A 15,645-nucleotide genomic window follows, 5' to 3' on the forward strand; every position below is an offset into this window, starting at 1 on the left:
AGTGTTCTGTTTAGATCACTTTGACGTAGATTATTGCTTTAACAAGAATTTAGTCCAGCTGGAGGGCAAAGATCTCTCCTAATAATATTTTTCTTTTTTTTTTTTTTTACTCTCTCTCCCCTGTTGATCCTTAACTACATGTAGCAGAAGTGTAAAGTCAAATGTTACACTTGGGTGTGTAATTATTATTTTGCTATCTTAGACATTAATGTGTAAAACTTGGTCAGGTATAAAATTACAGGGCTGTAATTCTGGCATAGTCTGTAAAATAATTTCATGAGATAGTGAATGAAATGGTGCTCAGACCAAACGGATGTCCTACCAACTCGCACCCTTGATCAAGGTAACGTTTAAAGCATGGGTTCATTTCAACAGATGTTAGTTATATGCTTCAGTTTCTATGTACTACTTACTGTTGTCTTGTAAATAGGTTAACTTAAGCACACACTTTCCTGAACTGGAGACAGAAGTCCTTGCTTACATTGCAAATAATTATACTAAAGCTGTCGGTGCTGCTTTTTTAATGCTTATCACCTACAAATCAATACCACTGCCCTAGAGTCTGCCCTGGAAGCTGTAACATGCATTCAGGCTTCCACACCTGGCAGCAGATCCCTGACTGGCTGGCATATTCCCTCTCACTAGGGGATTTTGATAAAGACCTTGTTTGCTACGTGTGCCCCCACACCTGGGCTCCCACTAGGCTCTCTTGAAATGATCCTGCACAACCAGTTGTTTCCCAGGTTTCAAGCTCCACAACTTCACTTGCCTTCATGGACAGAGAAACCATCCTGCTTCTGCCCTCTCTGGCTGGTCCTCACAGGAAGGAGGAAAGGGTCAACCTGTCACAGACTGTTGGTGCTTTTCAAGGAGTGCTCATGGAGAACACGACTCCACAAATGGTGCCTTGAAGACAAGCATCAGAGGACATGACAGAGGATGCGTCTGTCACAGTAGGTGATGTGACAGGGTCTCTATGGGCTCTCATGAGAAGGAAAGGACCCAGCACTGGGCTGTGAAAAAGGACTATGCCTTCAGGTCATATCCCTGGAATACAAGACCTTGCTACATAGCATCCTCTGGCTGCTGTGAAGTGCCGCAGCATGAGGCAGCTGGAACGAGGCATCACAGAAAGGGAAAGAGGCCATGGCAATGCATGGCAAACACAGGCCTGGGTAGGGTGATTACAAGGTAGGAGCCAAGTGAGTAAGGTTAGCCATCAATGCACAAAATTAGCTCAATGATTTCATGCTCAGGCTTTCACATATGTTCAGCAGATGATTTCATGCTCAGGCTTTCACATTTGTTCAGCAGTTTGACCAGGATTTGTTTAATTTAGGTGACAGGAGCTTTTTCAAACATCTAACAATGCATCTTTGCCAGCAAGTTAGATGTGGCTAAAACCATTCTCAGGCACCAAAAGTCCTACATCCACATTATTATCCCATTTCACCTCCCAAAGTAGGATGGATACTCACAAACTGCCAGTGTCTGATTGGTCCTAACCCCAAAAGCATGCCTCAAAATTGTTTTGGAGAATGATAGTTTGTCCTAACCTGATGCAAGTTCAGATATATTCTGATACTTTGATAATACAGAGGACTTATGCTCAGAAACACTGTCTGCACTCTCTCTAGAAGAGATGAAATCTCATTGCTTCATTTCACACACTCTTCTCCTTTGCTTAGTACTCACAACAGCTACATTAGTAAGCAACTACATTTAGACACCTTAAGGCCTCTTAGGACATCCATCCTGAAAACTTAGATATTTATGCTACATCAAAGTCCTTTCTGATGCAATTTCTGCCCTTGATTTCTACAAAGCCTCCACTTTTAGTTACTTCCAGATCATCCATATGCGAGCTGATTGGGGCTTGCCTTGCTCCTGAGACTGTATCAAAGCATAACAATCAATATTTAACATTGATCCCAAACATGCTGGCACCATTTCTTCTGTAATCATCTATTTCACTGTTTACTTTGAGGTCTAATTGGTCAACATCATCTCAGAAAAATCATGGCCATCAGCTTCTTCCAATCTGAGGCCAAACTATCACCCAGTATCAACCCAAAGTTGTGGAAACTCTCTGCAGATGCATCTAGAAATTAGTTGCCAGGGAAAAACAGGGCCATGCATATATGCCACCCCTGCAGAGTTCTTACCAAAGTGTTTGCCTGTAGACAGCACCATCCTGAGCATTTGGCAAGTGTTCTCCTTAAGCAATGATGGCTTTTTCCAATAACGAATGTGGGCCACAAATACAGTTGCCGTCTGTAGCAATCATCTCTGCTCGTTGGTATGCACAAGATTCCTGAGGGCGTGCGGCAGCAGCAGCATCTTTGGGATATGTTATATCCTCCACTAAGACAGACTTGCCACAGCCAGGGAGCTCGGGAGATGGAGAAGGATGGCCAGTCCACCTGGGAACAGTGGCAAAGGTCTTGGCGATCCAAAGCAGGAAATAGATCCAGGATCCAGATTGATCCACTTGCAGCTGAGAGCTCTGAAAGATGAAAGATATTGGAAGGAGCAGCAACAAGGATGTATTCAAGAGGTGATGCTCAAAGCCTTGTGGATTCAGAAGAGGATAACAAAGAAAAATCTGAGCCATTCAGAGATATATCAATCCCATTACCTCAAACTCTGGTGAGAAAGACACCACCTTCTGCCAGGAAATGCGTGCAACATAAAGCATCACTAGTCAAACACCTGCAGCTGTGTTAAGAAACAACTACTCTATTGACCATAGTGGAAGCGGGAAACAAGTGTGTGACAGATGTAGAAGAAAGCACAGACACTTTCTGGTTTTCACTCATCTCATCATCCAGTGCCAGCTGGAGTACTGCTGTACTTCTCTATTGGTATCTCTTCTAGTGTACTCCAGTCCTCAAAAATACTTGTTTTAGAAGTAATCACTGTCTCGATCACCATTTTCCCCACCTTCTTAACTGTAAGGGCTCAGTTTGCTTTTCTTCAGACATGTATTATTGTCTTCACTAAAGAGGTTTAAAACTAAAAATACTTGTTCTACCTAGGGCGTGTTCAAAATTCAAAGACATACTTTATCCCAGAATAATCCAGGAGTTTTCTGGAAAGTACCAGAGTCTCTATATCTTGACCTCTAGGTAGATGGAACTGAAAACTGGTGACAGGCCTGTGATCCAAAATGAGAGACTTGAACATATAATCGTGTAAAAGGGTGTGCAAAAAGATGAACCAAGTAACAGCCTGTGGTATGTTCATAGCTAACTTCTTTTGACATCCCTCTCTGCAAATTGCTATGGGGCAACCAGAATACTTCACTAATTATTTTAAAGTGGTTGAAAAACTAAGAGTGCTAGCCAGACACTGTCAGCATAAAGAAACAAGGGTTTGGAGTCCCTAGCAAGGAGGCAAGTGGCTTCCATGGTGGTTATCACTGAATTTCTGCCTTTCTCTGCATGCCTGAAACTGCAAACCCTCCCACATCATTGTAGAAGGTCATCAGAAGTGAGACTGTGCCCACATGTGTCACTCCAGTCCCCAGCCTGGCCAAGCTGGGGCCAAGCTGGGGACAGCCACATCCTTGGCAGCTCAGGTGGGGAAAGCAGACAGCTGAAGGCAGCAGTTTTTTACACCATGTCACAAATATGGATGGTCAGAGTTCATCTGATAGATGAACAAGGATCTAAAATGCCATCATATCACTGCAGTTTTGTTTGCGGAATAACTAACAGGGAAAGCCATGAGCAGAGGTAAAATTGTGGATAAAGCTCTTGCCACTCACAATTTCATTTTCCTCCTAAATCCCTTTCTTTGCTGAGAAGTTTCTATTTATCCTGCCTGTATCTTCTCTTTCAAACAACATTCCTGGCAAACAGTTACCAGCACTGTAATTATAGTATTCATAGTTACAAAGGTTATGCAATATGGGGAAAATCAACAACATGGATTTCATTGGCTTCCTTCCAATCTTCTTGAATTCAGTGGCAAAAATCTTACTGGTACAAGAAAATCTCTTTTTCCATAATCCATGAAAAATCTATACATAAAAGTTGATTTAAAAAATGTTTTCAATGAGATACTCCTTATATAATGAGTTTCATTTTGTGAGTTCCAGGTAGGATTTTCAGCACAAACCCTGCATCCTGAGCTCCAAACCTACTATAAACATCCTACTCCAGGTCAGGTGGAAATTCTGAGATTTCTTCTTAGCAATTTAAACCAGACCAGCTCTTCCACTTGCTCAATCCCTTACAAAACCAACACACCAGCAACAATAATCCTAGCCTTCTCTTGTAGATCTAGGATAAAAAAATAAGCCTAAAAACTCAGTTGAGGGGGCACTGCTGTTTAGTAAGGAGAAATGTATGTGGTATGTGTCTTTGTTAAAAGAGAGATTTCACATACAGTAAGGTTACTTTAATGAATAAAATGCAGAAGAGTGGAGAGTTAAAAATTGGTGGTAAGAAATGATGCAAACCATAAGAATGCAATGGAATCAGATGACATTATTTACGTAAAACATTTACTGTGCTTTAGAGTGATATTTCTGCCAGGTTATCACATGTCTGTCTCTTCTGGTGCTCTCTATCTCAGACTTTTGGAAAGATTTCATTTGTTTTTGGGAAGCATTTAACATATTTCTGCCACATTGCATAAAATTCTGCCTCAGAGGAAGGTATTTACATCTGCCTGCTCAGTGAGAAACTCATGTTGAAACTAAAGGTTTCAGACAACATACCTTAGAAAAAACTTTGCTGTAACAGAGCACATGACCTGTAGACATCCTCCTATGTTTCCCTGTTAGATGGGCATAGCACCAACAGGACTACTCAGAAACAGGGAGTTAAGCACTTATTTGCAGATCCAGTCTTACACATTGAAGACAATACTGGGAAAGAAGATGAAAAAATGGAAATGAAAGCAGATACACTTAAAAAATTCAAGTTAACATTTAAACCATGATCCTTCGGTGAACACTTAGGAACAAATCTCAGCCAGAAGTGCTCCAAGGCCATCACATTCCAGAGCCCAGTTTCTAATTCAGCTTTTGACTGAAATGAGAAAACAGAGCAGCTCTTGCAGCTGCCCTGCAGGTAATCCGGAGACACCAGGAAGCATCCCTGATGTTTTAGATCATTCCCTCCTGAAGAATATTTCCAATTTCATGTAGATTATCTCCGTTTTACAAAGACCATACTAGAACCTAGATGGAAGAAAATGAAGGTGATCCAAAACTGTCACTGACATTTCTTTTACAAAGCTTCCCAGAAGACTTGGCCTACTCTAGTGTAGCATAAGGATGCTTTTAATGTGACCAATTTGTTCCTGATAAATTCTTTCTTGACAACAGTAGTTTTGAAGTACTAATGCAAGAGGCAATAAACAAAATAAAATAAAATAAAATAAAATAAAATAAAATAAAATAGGAAAGAGCAAGGGTAAAATAACTACCTAAATAAACAGCTCCAAAGGACTTTGTTAATCCTTTACCAGGAAAAATATTACCTGATGTTGCCTAAGGAAATATCATCTCATGGCCTTTTACATCCAATTCAAAGTTATGGCTACCTGAATCAGGCTGTGCTTTATAAAGCAACGTTGTATTAATCCTGGAAGGAAACCTATTTGATGTGCCAAAGGAAAGTCCTAGGCAAAAAAGATAAATTGGGGGAAAGAGGTACAGGTTGTCTAAAAAGAACCCAAGTGCAGGGTTTTTGTTGAGAATAGAAATGCTATATACATCAGCAGGGAATTAGCAGCAAACTTCAAAACAACCAAGAGACTTTGCACCGTGGAATTACGGCCCCCTTTCAACAACCACTTTTAATCAAAAAACATCACCCAGTCAAAATCCAATTGTTTTGCAAAACTCTATTTCTTCTGACAAATTACCACAGATTTTTTTAAAAAATTAGAAAGAAACAATTTTACAAGAAATATAAAATACACAATTTCACATCAGAATTTTTGCAAAGTTTATTACAAGCAGCACATGAAAATACAGTGGAACCCAGCAAAAAAATTATCCTGTAGACAGAAGTGTCTACAATTCTGACCAAAGTCTTTTCTCTCTGTTCGTATTTGTAAATGTTTACTGTATTTACAGAGAATGAAGAGAATCTGCTTTGCCTTCAGGCACATTTAAAACAAGCTAAGCACTTCATTCTGACAAGTCCAGACAAGCAGCACTGATGTGATACCAGAAAAAAAGGAAAAAAAAAAAAAAAAAGAAAGCAGGCCACAGAAATCCCAGGACTTGAAAAGTGAAGATCAAAGCCAAAGCAGCAGGGCTGTGATGCTTGATGCCACACAACTGCATTACACAGGCAGGGAGATACCCAGCGTGGCCCCAGTCCACACCAGAATTGCCACTGTGATATGTAGCTTCAGGCTTTGGGGAAAGCTGGGGGGTTTCAGATGAGAGGGTTTTTTTCTCTTCTGGTTCTGTGTTTTTTTTTTTTTTTTGGTTTCGTATGTATTTTTAAAATCAGTAGGCGAAACAGAGAGTATCCTGCACCTGGCACCAGAGGAACCTCGCATGGAGCAGCGTCCAACTGGGGCAGGCTGGCTCTTCATCCCCAGGGACGTTTCTGTGAGGTGAGGGCAGCGCTGTGCTGAGGAAGGGGTTACAGCGGAGCCAGGGGCTCCACTGAGGGGCGCAGGCGGCATGAGGGCCGCAGAGGAGCTCCCGCCACCGCTGCCTCTCAGAACAGACCTCTGCCCTGGCACCAGAAGTACCTCTGCAGTATGGACCTAGGCTCAGCCTCGCTTGGGTTCTGACACACGCATGCATAGGCTCTTCCTCACAAAACACAGCCTGCAGGGGAAGTAAGGCTGATCCTGGAGACCTTGGGCCCGCCCCGGCCTTGCACAACAGCTCTGAGGTCAGCACGCACCCTGGGAATCACTTTCTATTTCTGTCCAAGTGCTTTGGTCCTCATAGTAACTATTCAGCCAAGTACAGCCTCTAATCCAGATTTCCCCACTGATTTATTCAACACGTGTCCTAACCTCTATGCGAAAGAGTGAAGGGTCCAATTTCTCATCAAAAATGGTTCAATTTAAGGAGAAGGATTGGAAAACATCTTAGACAAGATTGTATTAGGAGTTGATGGACTTTCCTGTAATGTAGTAAATGTAGGTTCAGAGCCATTTTAGATGGGGAGGGATATTATTCAATGTCTCCCACATCCTGGGTGAGTAATCTTAATTAAAAGCACCAGGCCATCTAGTTGGCTGACTGAAGGAAATGCTTAGTTGAACCTAGACCACTACAGTGCTCTGGTGATGGCGTCAAAGTCCTCAAAGCTCATCCTGGTCCCCATGACACTTTTGTTTCAAGAACAGCAGTGCAGAAAGTGAAGATTACAGATACAATAAAATTTGTTGGTTCCTGAAATGATGTTCAGACGCACGACTATGAAGGGCTTCCACTGCAGTGAGCAGGACCCATTTACCAAGTCCAGGTTCAAGCAGTAAATGAGCTTGCTAGAATCTGCCCAAAAAGGAAGACCAAAATACCGAAGTATTTAGGGGTTAGTTTCTGAGCAGTGACATTCAGGTTTCTCCACAAGACTGTAAAGCCAAATGTATAACAACAATGGCAAATCCCACAGCAGCTCCTTCATTGCCGCGTCACTGCAGTATCCTTGAGCAATAAAATCTTTTATGGAACCACATAAAACCCATTGAAGTTGCATAGCGTGTTTTAGTTTTCTAGTTATCTGTCTCCTAAGAGAAATTTCCAATGCATATATACTACTGGTGAGATATTATCTCTCAAAAGCAATGTGCTGAAGACTTGCATCTGATTCCAGCAACGGAGCTAGAGTAGTTTTATCAATGGTCCTGATCCCTTGTTTCTCATTACTGCTATTCTGTAAAGCAGCACTACCACTTTATAGCATATGTAAAAGATAATCCTCCAGGTGGAGGGTCTGCATGTCTCACAGTACTCAAAAAGGATTTAAATCTCACCCACCTGCTCTTCAGCCATGTTTCCCTAGTGTGAGCTGTGACAGAGAAATATAGGTTTCAGAAGCATGAGAAACCATCTCTCTTGCATTATTTTAGGTGGTAAAAATAACTAACCACTGATACAGTCCAGCCTCCATTGTTAGCGCAGAGGGAAACTTCTGCTTTCCAGGAAAAACACACAGAACAAGAATGAAGTGTCTTGGATGACGCCTTGATAAATCACAACAATGCAGAAAGGCGGTCACTAGTGGAAGCAGAAGGAGGAGGCATGGCAGAGATGAGAGTACATGAGAGAATAGTCCGATAAAGAGATTACCCATATGAATGTGGGTAACCACATTTAGAGCTACACATGTCTCATTAAGTAACACACAGATCTGTTACTGAACTCCTACTCTTTACTTTTAGTGAAATTGATTCTATGGTTATTCAACAAAAACAGACTTAGTATTCAAAAGTGAGATTATTTAGTAGACAGAGACACATTGGCAGCCCCTTCTTTTCCTCTGACTTTGAGCAAGTTTCTTGGAGAGAGAGCTTGTCTTTTTGAATATTTGTAAAATTCAATTGATATCTGATGTGCTCTATTAAAATTAACAAACAGTAAAAATAAAAAACAAACAATACTACTGTGATACTACTGTGTACCTCTCATATACTCAAACTGCTCCGGGTGTCCTCTTTTTGGTTGCACCATCTTCCCTGATGACTGAAAAACCTCCCTGTTCTCCTTTGTCATACAACTTCTTCAGAAGTTTACTCTTTCATGCTTAGAGGAGCTGAGAGGAAACCAAGCAGTTCCTTAAACGCAAGTGGAATTTACAGCAAAATTATTTTTAAAAGGTCCCAGAGACTTTCTTGAAAGTTTAGCCTGACGACAATTTGAAGTGCGAAACTGATAAAATGGCTCTATGTCAAAACTATAGGTTGACCAAGAGAGTGATGACCATAAAGAAACCAAATGCAAGTAGCATGCAGGTTTCATTCTTATGGAAGTTAAAAGACCACCAAGGTATTTTTAACTTGACCAGTGCCCAGAATCAGTGCATAAAGTAGCCCTGCATGTCAGAGAGGGTGCCCAGCACCAGGCACACTAAGAAGGGGAGGAGGGAGCTACTTCACTGCCACCAGAAATGCCCATAAGCTGTGTCCCAGCTGCTGTCCAACTGGTCTCTGTGGCAAGGGTTAAGTTATTCCCATTCCAGACTTAAAATGACCATTCGAAAACACTTGGCATCAAAAAGATGTAAGAGGCTGTCTGCCCAAGATCATTTTCACTTGACAGTGACATGCCTATTTAAATGAGCTATGGCATTCAGATATTCCCCAAGACCAGTTACCTCCATGGCTTCTTCCACCTAGCCTGGACATTGACCAAAAAGATCATCGCATGATTTTGCTTCTCAAGAATAAGCAGATAAAGCTGAAAAACAGAAGAACACAACTGAAAGCTAACGAAAGATTTTTTCTCTAAAGCTCTAACACAGTCTAAAGCAGGGAAAATTGCAATATTTGCATACAACACACTCCAGGAGAAAAATTCAATGCTATTACTACATGTCTTGGTCTTGTTTACAAATGATGCAAATATGCCTTGAGGGAAGAAAAATGAGCAGTTCCCACTGGTTTTCTCATAAAAATCCCCAAATACCTCTGCAGTTCACTGACAGCAAACAACCAACAGGGAAGCAAAGTGCTTGCAATGCAACCAAAGTCCAGGGCTGGTAGTTGAGTGCAGAAGTGCTCTTTGGCATCACATGCCGAGTGTCAATGAAACGTTTTATTATGAGAAATATGAATACAAGACCTGTTCACTGTAAATACAGCACATGGCACTTGCATGTAATACTTACCTTTCAACCTCTTAGAAGAACCAGTGGAGAATATCCACTTGGAAATGCACGGGCCAAACACAACTTTCCAATATAAAAGGCCATAGAAAAAGGATTTACCTACACAATAACATGCAGAACAACAGCAATAAAAGGATACAAGTGTAATGAACTGCTGTATGGCAAAGCTACTGTATATAAATAAATGCATCTGTGTCTATAAATTATGCCTTACAATCTCATTAAAACTGCTTACATGTTTACAGTACTAGCAGCCAGGTCTCATGACTTGTAACTACCTGGTTGTCAAGTGTTGTTATTTCATGGCATATTATTTCCTGAGTAGTGTGGCTACTGATGAAAGAGTGCAGCTATGTGTAGCATAATACGGACTAATTAACCTCCTCTAAACCCTCCCCAAACTTTAAACATTATTATAGACACTTCAGTACAAAAAAAAATCTTTTCATCTATAGCACCAGTTTACAAAAATGTGGTTTGCCCTAAGAAACTGCACATAGCAAAAACTGAAGTTGGTCTTTCGGTTGGATGTTAAACTTTGTTCTGGATTATCAAACTGAGTTATAAGGTATTAATGAGCAGCTTCCACTGCAGCAAGGAAGTATATAACAAAGTAAAAAACAAAAGGAAATAAGAAAGACTGCCATTTTCAGGGGAGGAACAATAATTGAAATTTGCCTTTAATTCATTTTGAAGATCCAAATACCCACATCAGCAAGAATGATCTCTACAAAATAGCAATCAGCATAAAAAGAATTCTTTGGAAACTGCTAAGAAGCGAAAATTTCCATGACTCCAGGAGAAAAGGACAGCTCATAAAATGTTACATGATTAAAAATTACAGAGCTCCAAACAGGACTAGTTACATTATGAAATGCCTGTGGAAAAGATATTATGAAGGAAATGCGGCAATATAAAAAGTTTATGAAATTATAGGCATAGTTAGAGTATCTTCAGTTCTGTGAAGTAAAGGGGAACAAGGAAAAGTTCAGCTGTCCCACAGTGACGAACACGAAGTGTCCGGAATTAGCAGGAAATATCCCTTAGACTTGTATGCCTATGCACTCTTGTGAGTGTGGGAGGTTAGAGTTTGTCGCTGACCCTGATGATTTGCCCAAAAGGCAAATACGAGACTTGTCCGGACCATTGAGCTGATCTGCTCTGCTTGGTTTAATCCTTTGGTAGCTTGCAACCAGAGCACTTAATTTGATACTAGTCAAACATATAGTCAGTGGTTCGCTTTACTCCTGCAGCTAAGACCATACAGACCTGGTATGAGAGAGCTACTGCTACAGTCACCACTGGGACTCCCCTCCGCTGAGCTCAGGTGACGCAGTGAGCGGGACTGCTGCTGTGGGACGTGGCTCTGACATACCTGCGTTTGGGCGCTCGTGCCTCCCCGCGGGCCACAGCTACCACGGTCACCTTCCACTACAACAGCACATGAACTAACACACCAGCTCTGCTATACTGCATTCCTGCGCCTCTCCATCGAGGCTCTTGGAAAATTCATTAGAAGTTTTTTTTTTTTTTTTAAAAAAGTAGAGTCCAAATGAAGATATCCAGGTTTGGTCACCATATCATCTCACTTGTGCCTCATCTCATGTCCCCTCAACTTTCCTCTCAGCTACCTCTTCTCCCAGCCAAGATGAGAAACAGCTCTTTCTCTAATCTTGTCAACATGAGAAAATGCTACTAATTTCATTTAAAAAGAAAAAAAAATGCTTCAGTTGGCTTCAAAACTTTTCCAAATGTAAAGAACAGCGTGCCTTAAGTGGTTTGACTCAACCCATATTCTGCGCAATTCGGTTAACGGGGCACACTGGCCCTAGGGGAAGAATCCTTACACGTAACATTAAAATTCCTGCCCCACCTCCCACATGAGCTGCGGCAGATAACCGTCTGTGGGGCATTTCCTGCAGCCATCACCGCCGCGCCGCTGCGGACAAGGCGTAGGTGGACAACCAAATATGTTACATCCTATTCCTTTACCTTGCTCGCAGAGAGGGGCACATCAGGAGTGAGAAGATCCGAACAGGTGGTGAAGAGACTGTCAAAACCCATGACAGTTTACGGAGGTATAGCACCTCCGAACATATGTATATATATGTGTGTGTTAAAAAAGTGTATATATTAAATACATGCCTGTATGGCCATGTGCCTACATTTATACGTGCGCATGGGTGTCGGAAGGACACGGGTGTGTGCACAGGCGCCTATAGGCACGCGGGGCCAGGTGAGCGCGCTGCGGGCCGGCCCGCGGGCGGCCGCCCCGCCGGGAGGAGCGGAATGACCTCATGGTTCCGTGTCCCGCGGCTGCCGTTCCCCCCCCGCGCGTCCCGTTTCACAATCCCCGCGCGCGCTCCTGCTCCCTAGTTATCCTCTACGTGCGGGCGGGAGGCGCGCGCGCACCCCCCCCAGCCGTGTTCTCATGCCGGGTTTTCCCAGGCCATGAATAATCTCGAAGCCCCCTCGATAAAAACACGTCCAGCGATGCCCGGAGCTCATTCAACCCGCCAGCCTCGCCGACGAGCCAGGGCCCGCAGCCGAGAAGCCGCCGCGACATGAAGTTTCTTGGGGGCTGTAAGTGGGCCGGGCCGGGCCGGGCCGGGGCCGCGCGGCTCCGCGGGGCCCCTCTCGGCTCACGGTGTCTCTCTCCCCGCAGGCTGGGCCCGCGGCGCGGCCGCGCTGCTGCTGCCGCTGCTGCTGGCGCCGGCGGCGCCGCTCCTCGCCGCGCCGCTGCCCGGGGACGCGTCCGGGGAGGCCGAGGCGCCGGGCGAGGCGGCGCGGGCGGCGCTGCCCGAGTGCGAGGCGCTGGCCTGGCTGCTGCACAGCCGCGCCGCGCGGCTGCAGGACGAGGTGCGTGCCCCGCGCTCGCTCGCGCTCACACTCACACTCACACGCACGGCCGGCAAGGTGCGCTCAAACTTCCCGCGCTCCCTCCGCAGATGTGCAAGAAGTTCACCGTCTGCGAGAACAGCATGGAGATGCTCGTGCAGAACAACCTCAACCTGCCCAAGGTGACCGAGGAAGACGGCTGCTTCCTCTCCGGCTTCGACGAGGCAAGAGCTCGGCACCCGCCGCCCCGCGACGGCCCCGCGCTGCCCCAAAACCTGCCCCGGGGCCGCGGAGGGAGGCGCCGCTGCCCGCGCTGCCCTCTCCGGCCCCGCCGCGGCGCTCCGCTCAGCTCCGCCGCTTCCCTCCCCGCAGGACAAGTGCTTGAGGAAACTCTCCAGCGGCCTCTTCGCCTTCCACACGTACCTGGAGTACGTGCAGGAAAGCTTCGCCAGCGAGAGGCAGCAAGTGGACTCGCTCTGCTACAGCACCAAGCATCTGGCGAGCACCCTGAGGGACATGGTGAGTCTGGCTCTGGTTCTCATCCCCTCGGGCAGCTCTTCCGACCTAGCGCGGACAGGGCTGGGAAACGGCGTCCTATGGGAAGCTGAGCGCTTCCCACCTCCCTTCGGTAGGAACAGGTCGATGGCCACATAGCTCCTTAGGCTCAAATAGCTGCCCTGTCTACTAACTTATGGATTTTACAAGCTCTTTTTTAAAAAGAAACGGTTCTCTTTCCTACTTTCTGTTATTCCTGAAGTGCACACTCCAACAATTAAATGCACTGTACAGTTTCATGAAAAAATATATTTATGCTGCACGACTGATAAAAAATAGTAAGATTTCTCCAAAGATTGTTCATAATCGCAGAAATGCAGTTCAGTCATAACCTCCTAAAGTCACAAACATCTAAAAAGTAAAAATAAGTATTAAAAAAAAAAACAGAAATGCATTTTAAAATAATTATTAATCTTTAAAACTCTCAAAAATTAAGCAGTTTTTTTGTATGCTATGTTGAAACATCAGTAGTTTAAAACCAGTGGAAGCAGTTCCATTCAGAATTTACGTTAATGAATGGGCTAAATAAGGTGTGCTGCATATTGAATAAAGTGTTTTGCTTGCTTGCAGTCATTATAGAAAAAAAATCATTCTTTTACAAACACTTAATTCTGTCTTGAAACGAAATGGGACTTAAATATGACAGCTGTTTTCTATGTTTTGGAGTACTTTGAAAATTCCCTCTGTTCCTGCAGTGCTTACTCATGCAGATAGTTTCACAGATGACAAAGAATGTATTCACGTTAAGGGTTATTATGTTAAGGGTTAAGAGCCACCCAGGTGAGTAAGGACAACAGAATTAAGAAAGGCGGAAATTTGCCACAAGGTGGTTTTCAGCATTTGAAAAGCCCATTGTGTGCTTCTAATACCTTTCCTAACCTATGTTCCTTCACCATTCTTTAAGTGAAAGGGAGCTGAACTGCTTTTTCACACTTTAATAGCTTAAAACAATAGTCTTGTTATCAGAAGGCAACTGACTGACTTCAAACTCTCTTTATGAGTTTGCAGAAAGTTGTTTTATGACTGAGGGAGACTAGCCTTTTTGAAAATAATAAAAAAATGATCAGTTAGAACAAGCAAAATCAAACAGAATGGATCTAATTAAAATTTCAATAGCAAAACTTGGTAGGAACTGTAGAGATTTTAAAAAGTAGAAGAGTCTTGATTGTCAGGTTGGAAAGAAAACAATGACAAAAAAAACAATAAAAAAACTGTCTGCCCTTTAAAGTAGGGGAGAGCTAGAGAACAGAACCTGTCGCTTAACTTGTGGTCAGGTAGGCTCATGAGCCAGGTATCCGGATGTCGAGCAGACACATTGCTACAGCATGTAGCAAAGAGTTGGATCTACCAGTGATTTGGTATGTGATCAGAATCCACATGTTTGAGGAGGAGGCACACAAGTGTCTACCACTTGTTAAAGGGTAGTGCAGATGCTGTGAACAGGATGAAACAGATACTTTGTTTATGGTTAGACTTCTAGAACTCAAATCAGATCGTCCAGAACAGTAAATGTTGGGAGCCACTGCTGTTTTCAAAGGCCTTGCAGACACTTCATAGGAGAAATTCTTAAAGGGCTTTTGGGTATCCAGCTGCCACCACTATCAGTCAGAATAAGGTACCTGATTCCTCTTACATATTGTGCTGTAAGGACCTCATACCGCAGTGAAAGTTGGTAAGACTTAATCGGTGAACCTAAGTGCCTGGAAAGAAGGACTAAGCAGCTGAACCTGCCTGGCATCTTTGGAAACTGTAATCTACTACACAGTGTGAGAGAAAGTGAACATACCCAAATACTTTATGACTCAAGATGTAGCCATTATGTAGCCATTACAGACTAGGACATACTACATTCATTGTCATGCCAACTAGCTAGCAGATACCAAGAAAAGACACATTGACCTATTCAGTGCAGTGTATTTGTCAGAAACACAAGACTTATGTTCAATCTGGAACATATTTTATAGATTAAAGAAGACCTTCTGATTCTTCAGCAGCAGTAGCACCAGAGAGAAACCTACCTCAAATCACATAGCATATGTGGGGCTACTGAGGTCCATCAGAACCAGTAGGGATAGGATGCACATGCAGCGGTCTGGAAGCGTGTTCCACGTTTAAACTGGTGCTTTCTGACAGGGCCGATTATAATGTTCTAACAATCATACTTTTATTGTCTTTTTCGTAGGTGATAGATCCTGATGAAGTGGTCGTCCTAGACTCCGCTTCCAAGAAGTCCCTTCTTGCAAAGCTGAAGTCGGATAAGACCTGGATAGAGAAAATCACCACACACCTTATCCTCCGAGACTTTACTTCGTTTATGGAGAAAACTGTGAGGGCTGTTCGCTATTTGAAAAACACCAGGAGTGTCAGTGTCTGAATGTTTTAATTCAGGCATGATCCTTTGTTACAAATCTGTCACGTGGCAGATGACAGTGTT

General features: G+C 43.4%; 1 protein-coding gene across 1 annotated transcript; it reads left to right on the forward strand.

Annotated features, from left to right (window-relative positions):
• Positions 1-12,382: 12,382 nt before the first annotated feature.
• On the forward strand, positions 12,383-15,645 carry IL6 (interleukin 6). The gene is made up of 5 exons (XM_088519672.1): positions 12,383-12,401; positions 12,484-12,677; positions 12,767-12,880; positions 13,029-13,175; positions 15,394-15,645. Exons 1-5 carry the CDS (start codon positions 12,383-12,385, stop codon positions 15,583-15,585), a joined length of 666 nt encoding a protein of 221 aa, XP_088375798.1. The 3' UTR covers positions 15,586-15,645.

The sequence above is a fragment of the Tinamus guttatus genome, unplaced genomic scaffold, assembly GCF_059628265.1.
Source record: "Tinamus guttatus ecotype Peru unplaced genomic scaffold, ASM5962826v1 Tinamus_guttatus_pri_ptg000067l, whole genome shotgun sequence".
Lineage (NCBI taxonomy): Eukaryota > Metazoa > Chordata > Aves > Tinamiformes > Tinamidae > Tinamus > Tinamus guttatus.

Excerpts from the sequence above, each read along its gene's own strand:
- IL6 (XM_088519672.1), top strand. Across the intron at positions 12,678-12,766 it reads CCGCGCGGCTGCAGGACGAG|ATGTGCAAGAAGTTCACCGT; the intron begins GTGCGTGCCCCG and ends CTCCCTCCGCAG. Across the intron at positions 13,176-15,393 it reads CGAGCACCCTGAGGGACATG|GTGATAGATCCTGATGAAGT; the intron begins GTGAGTCTGGCT and ends TCTTTTTCGTAG.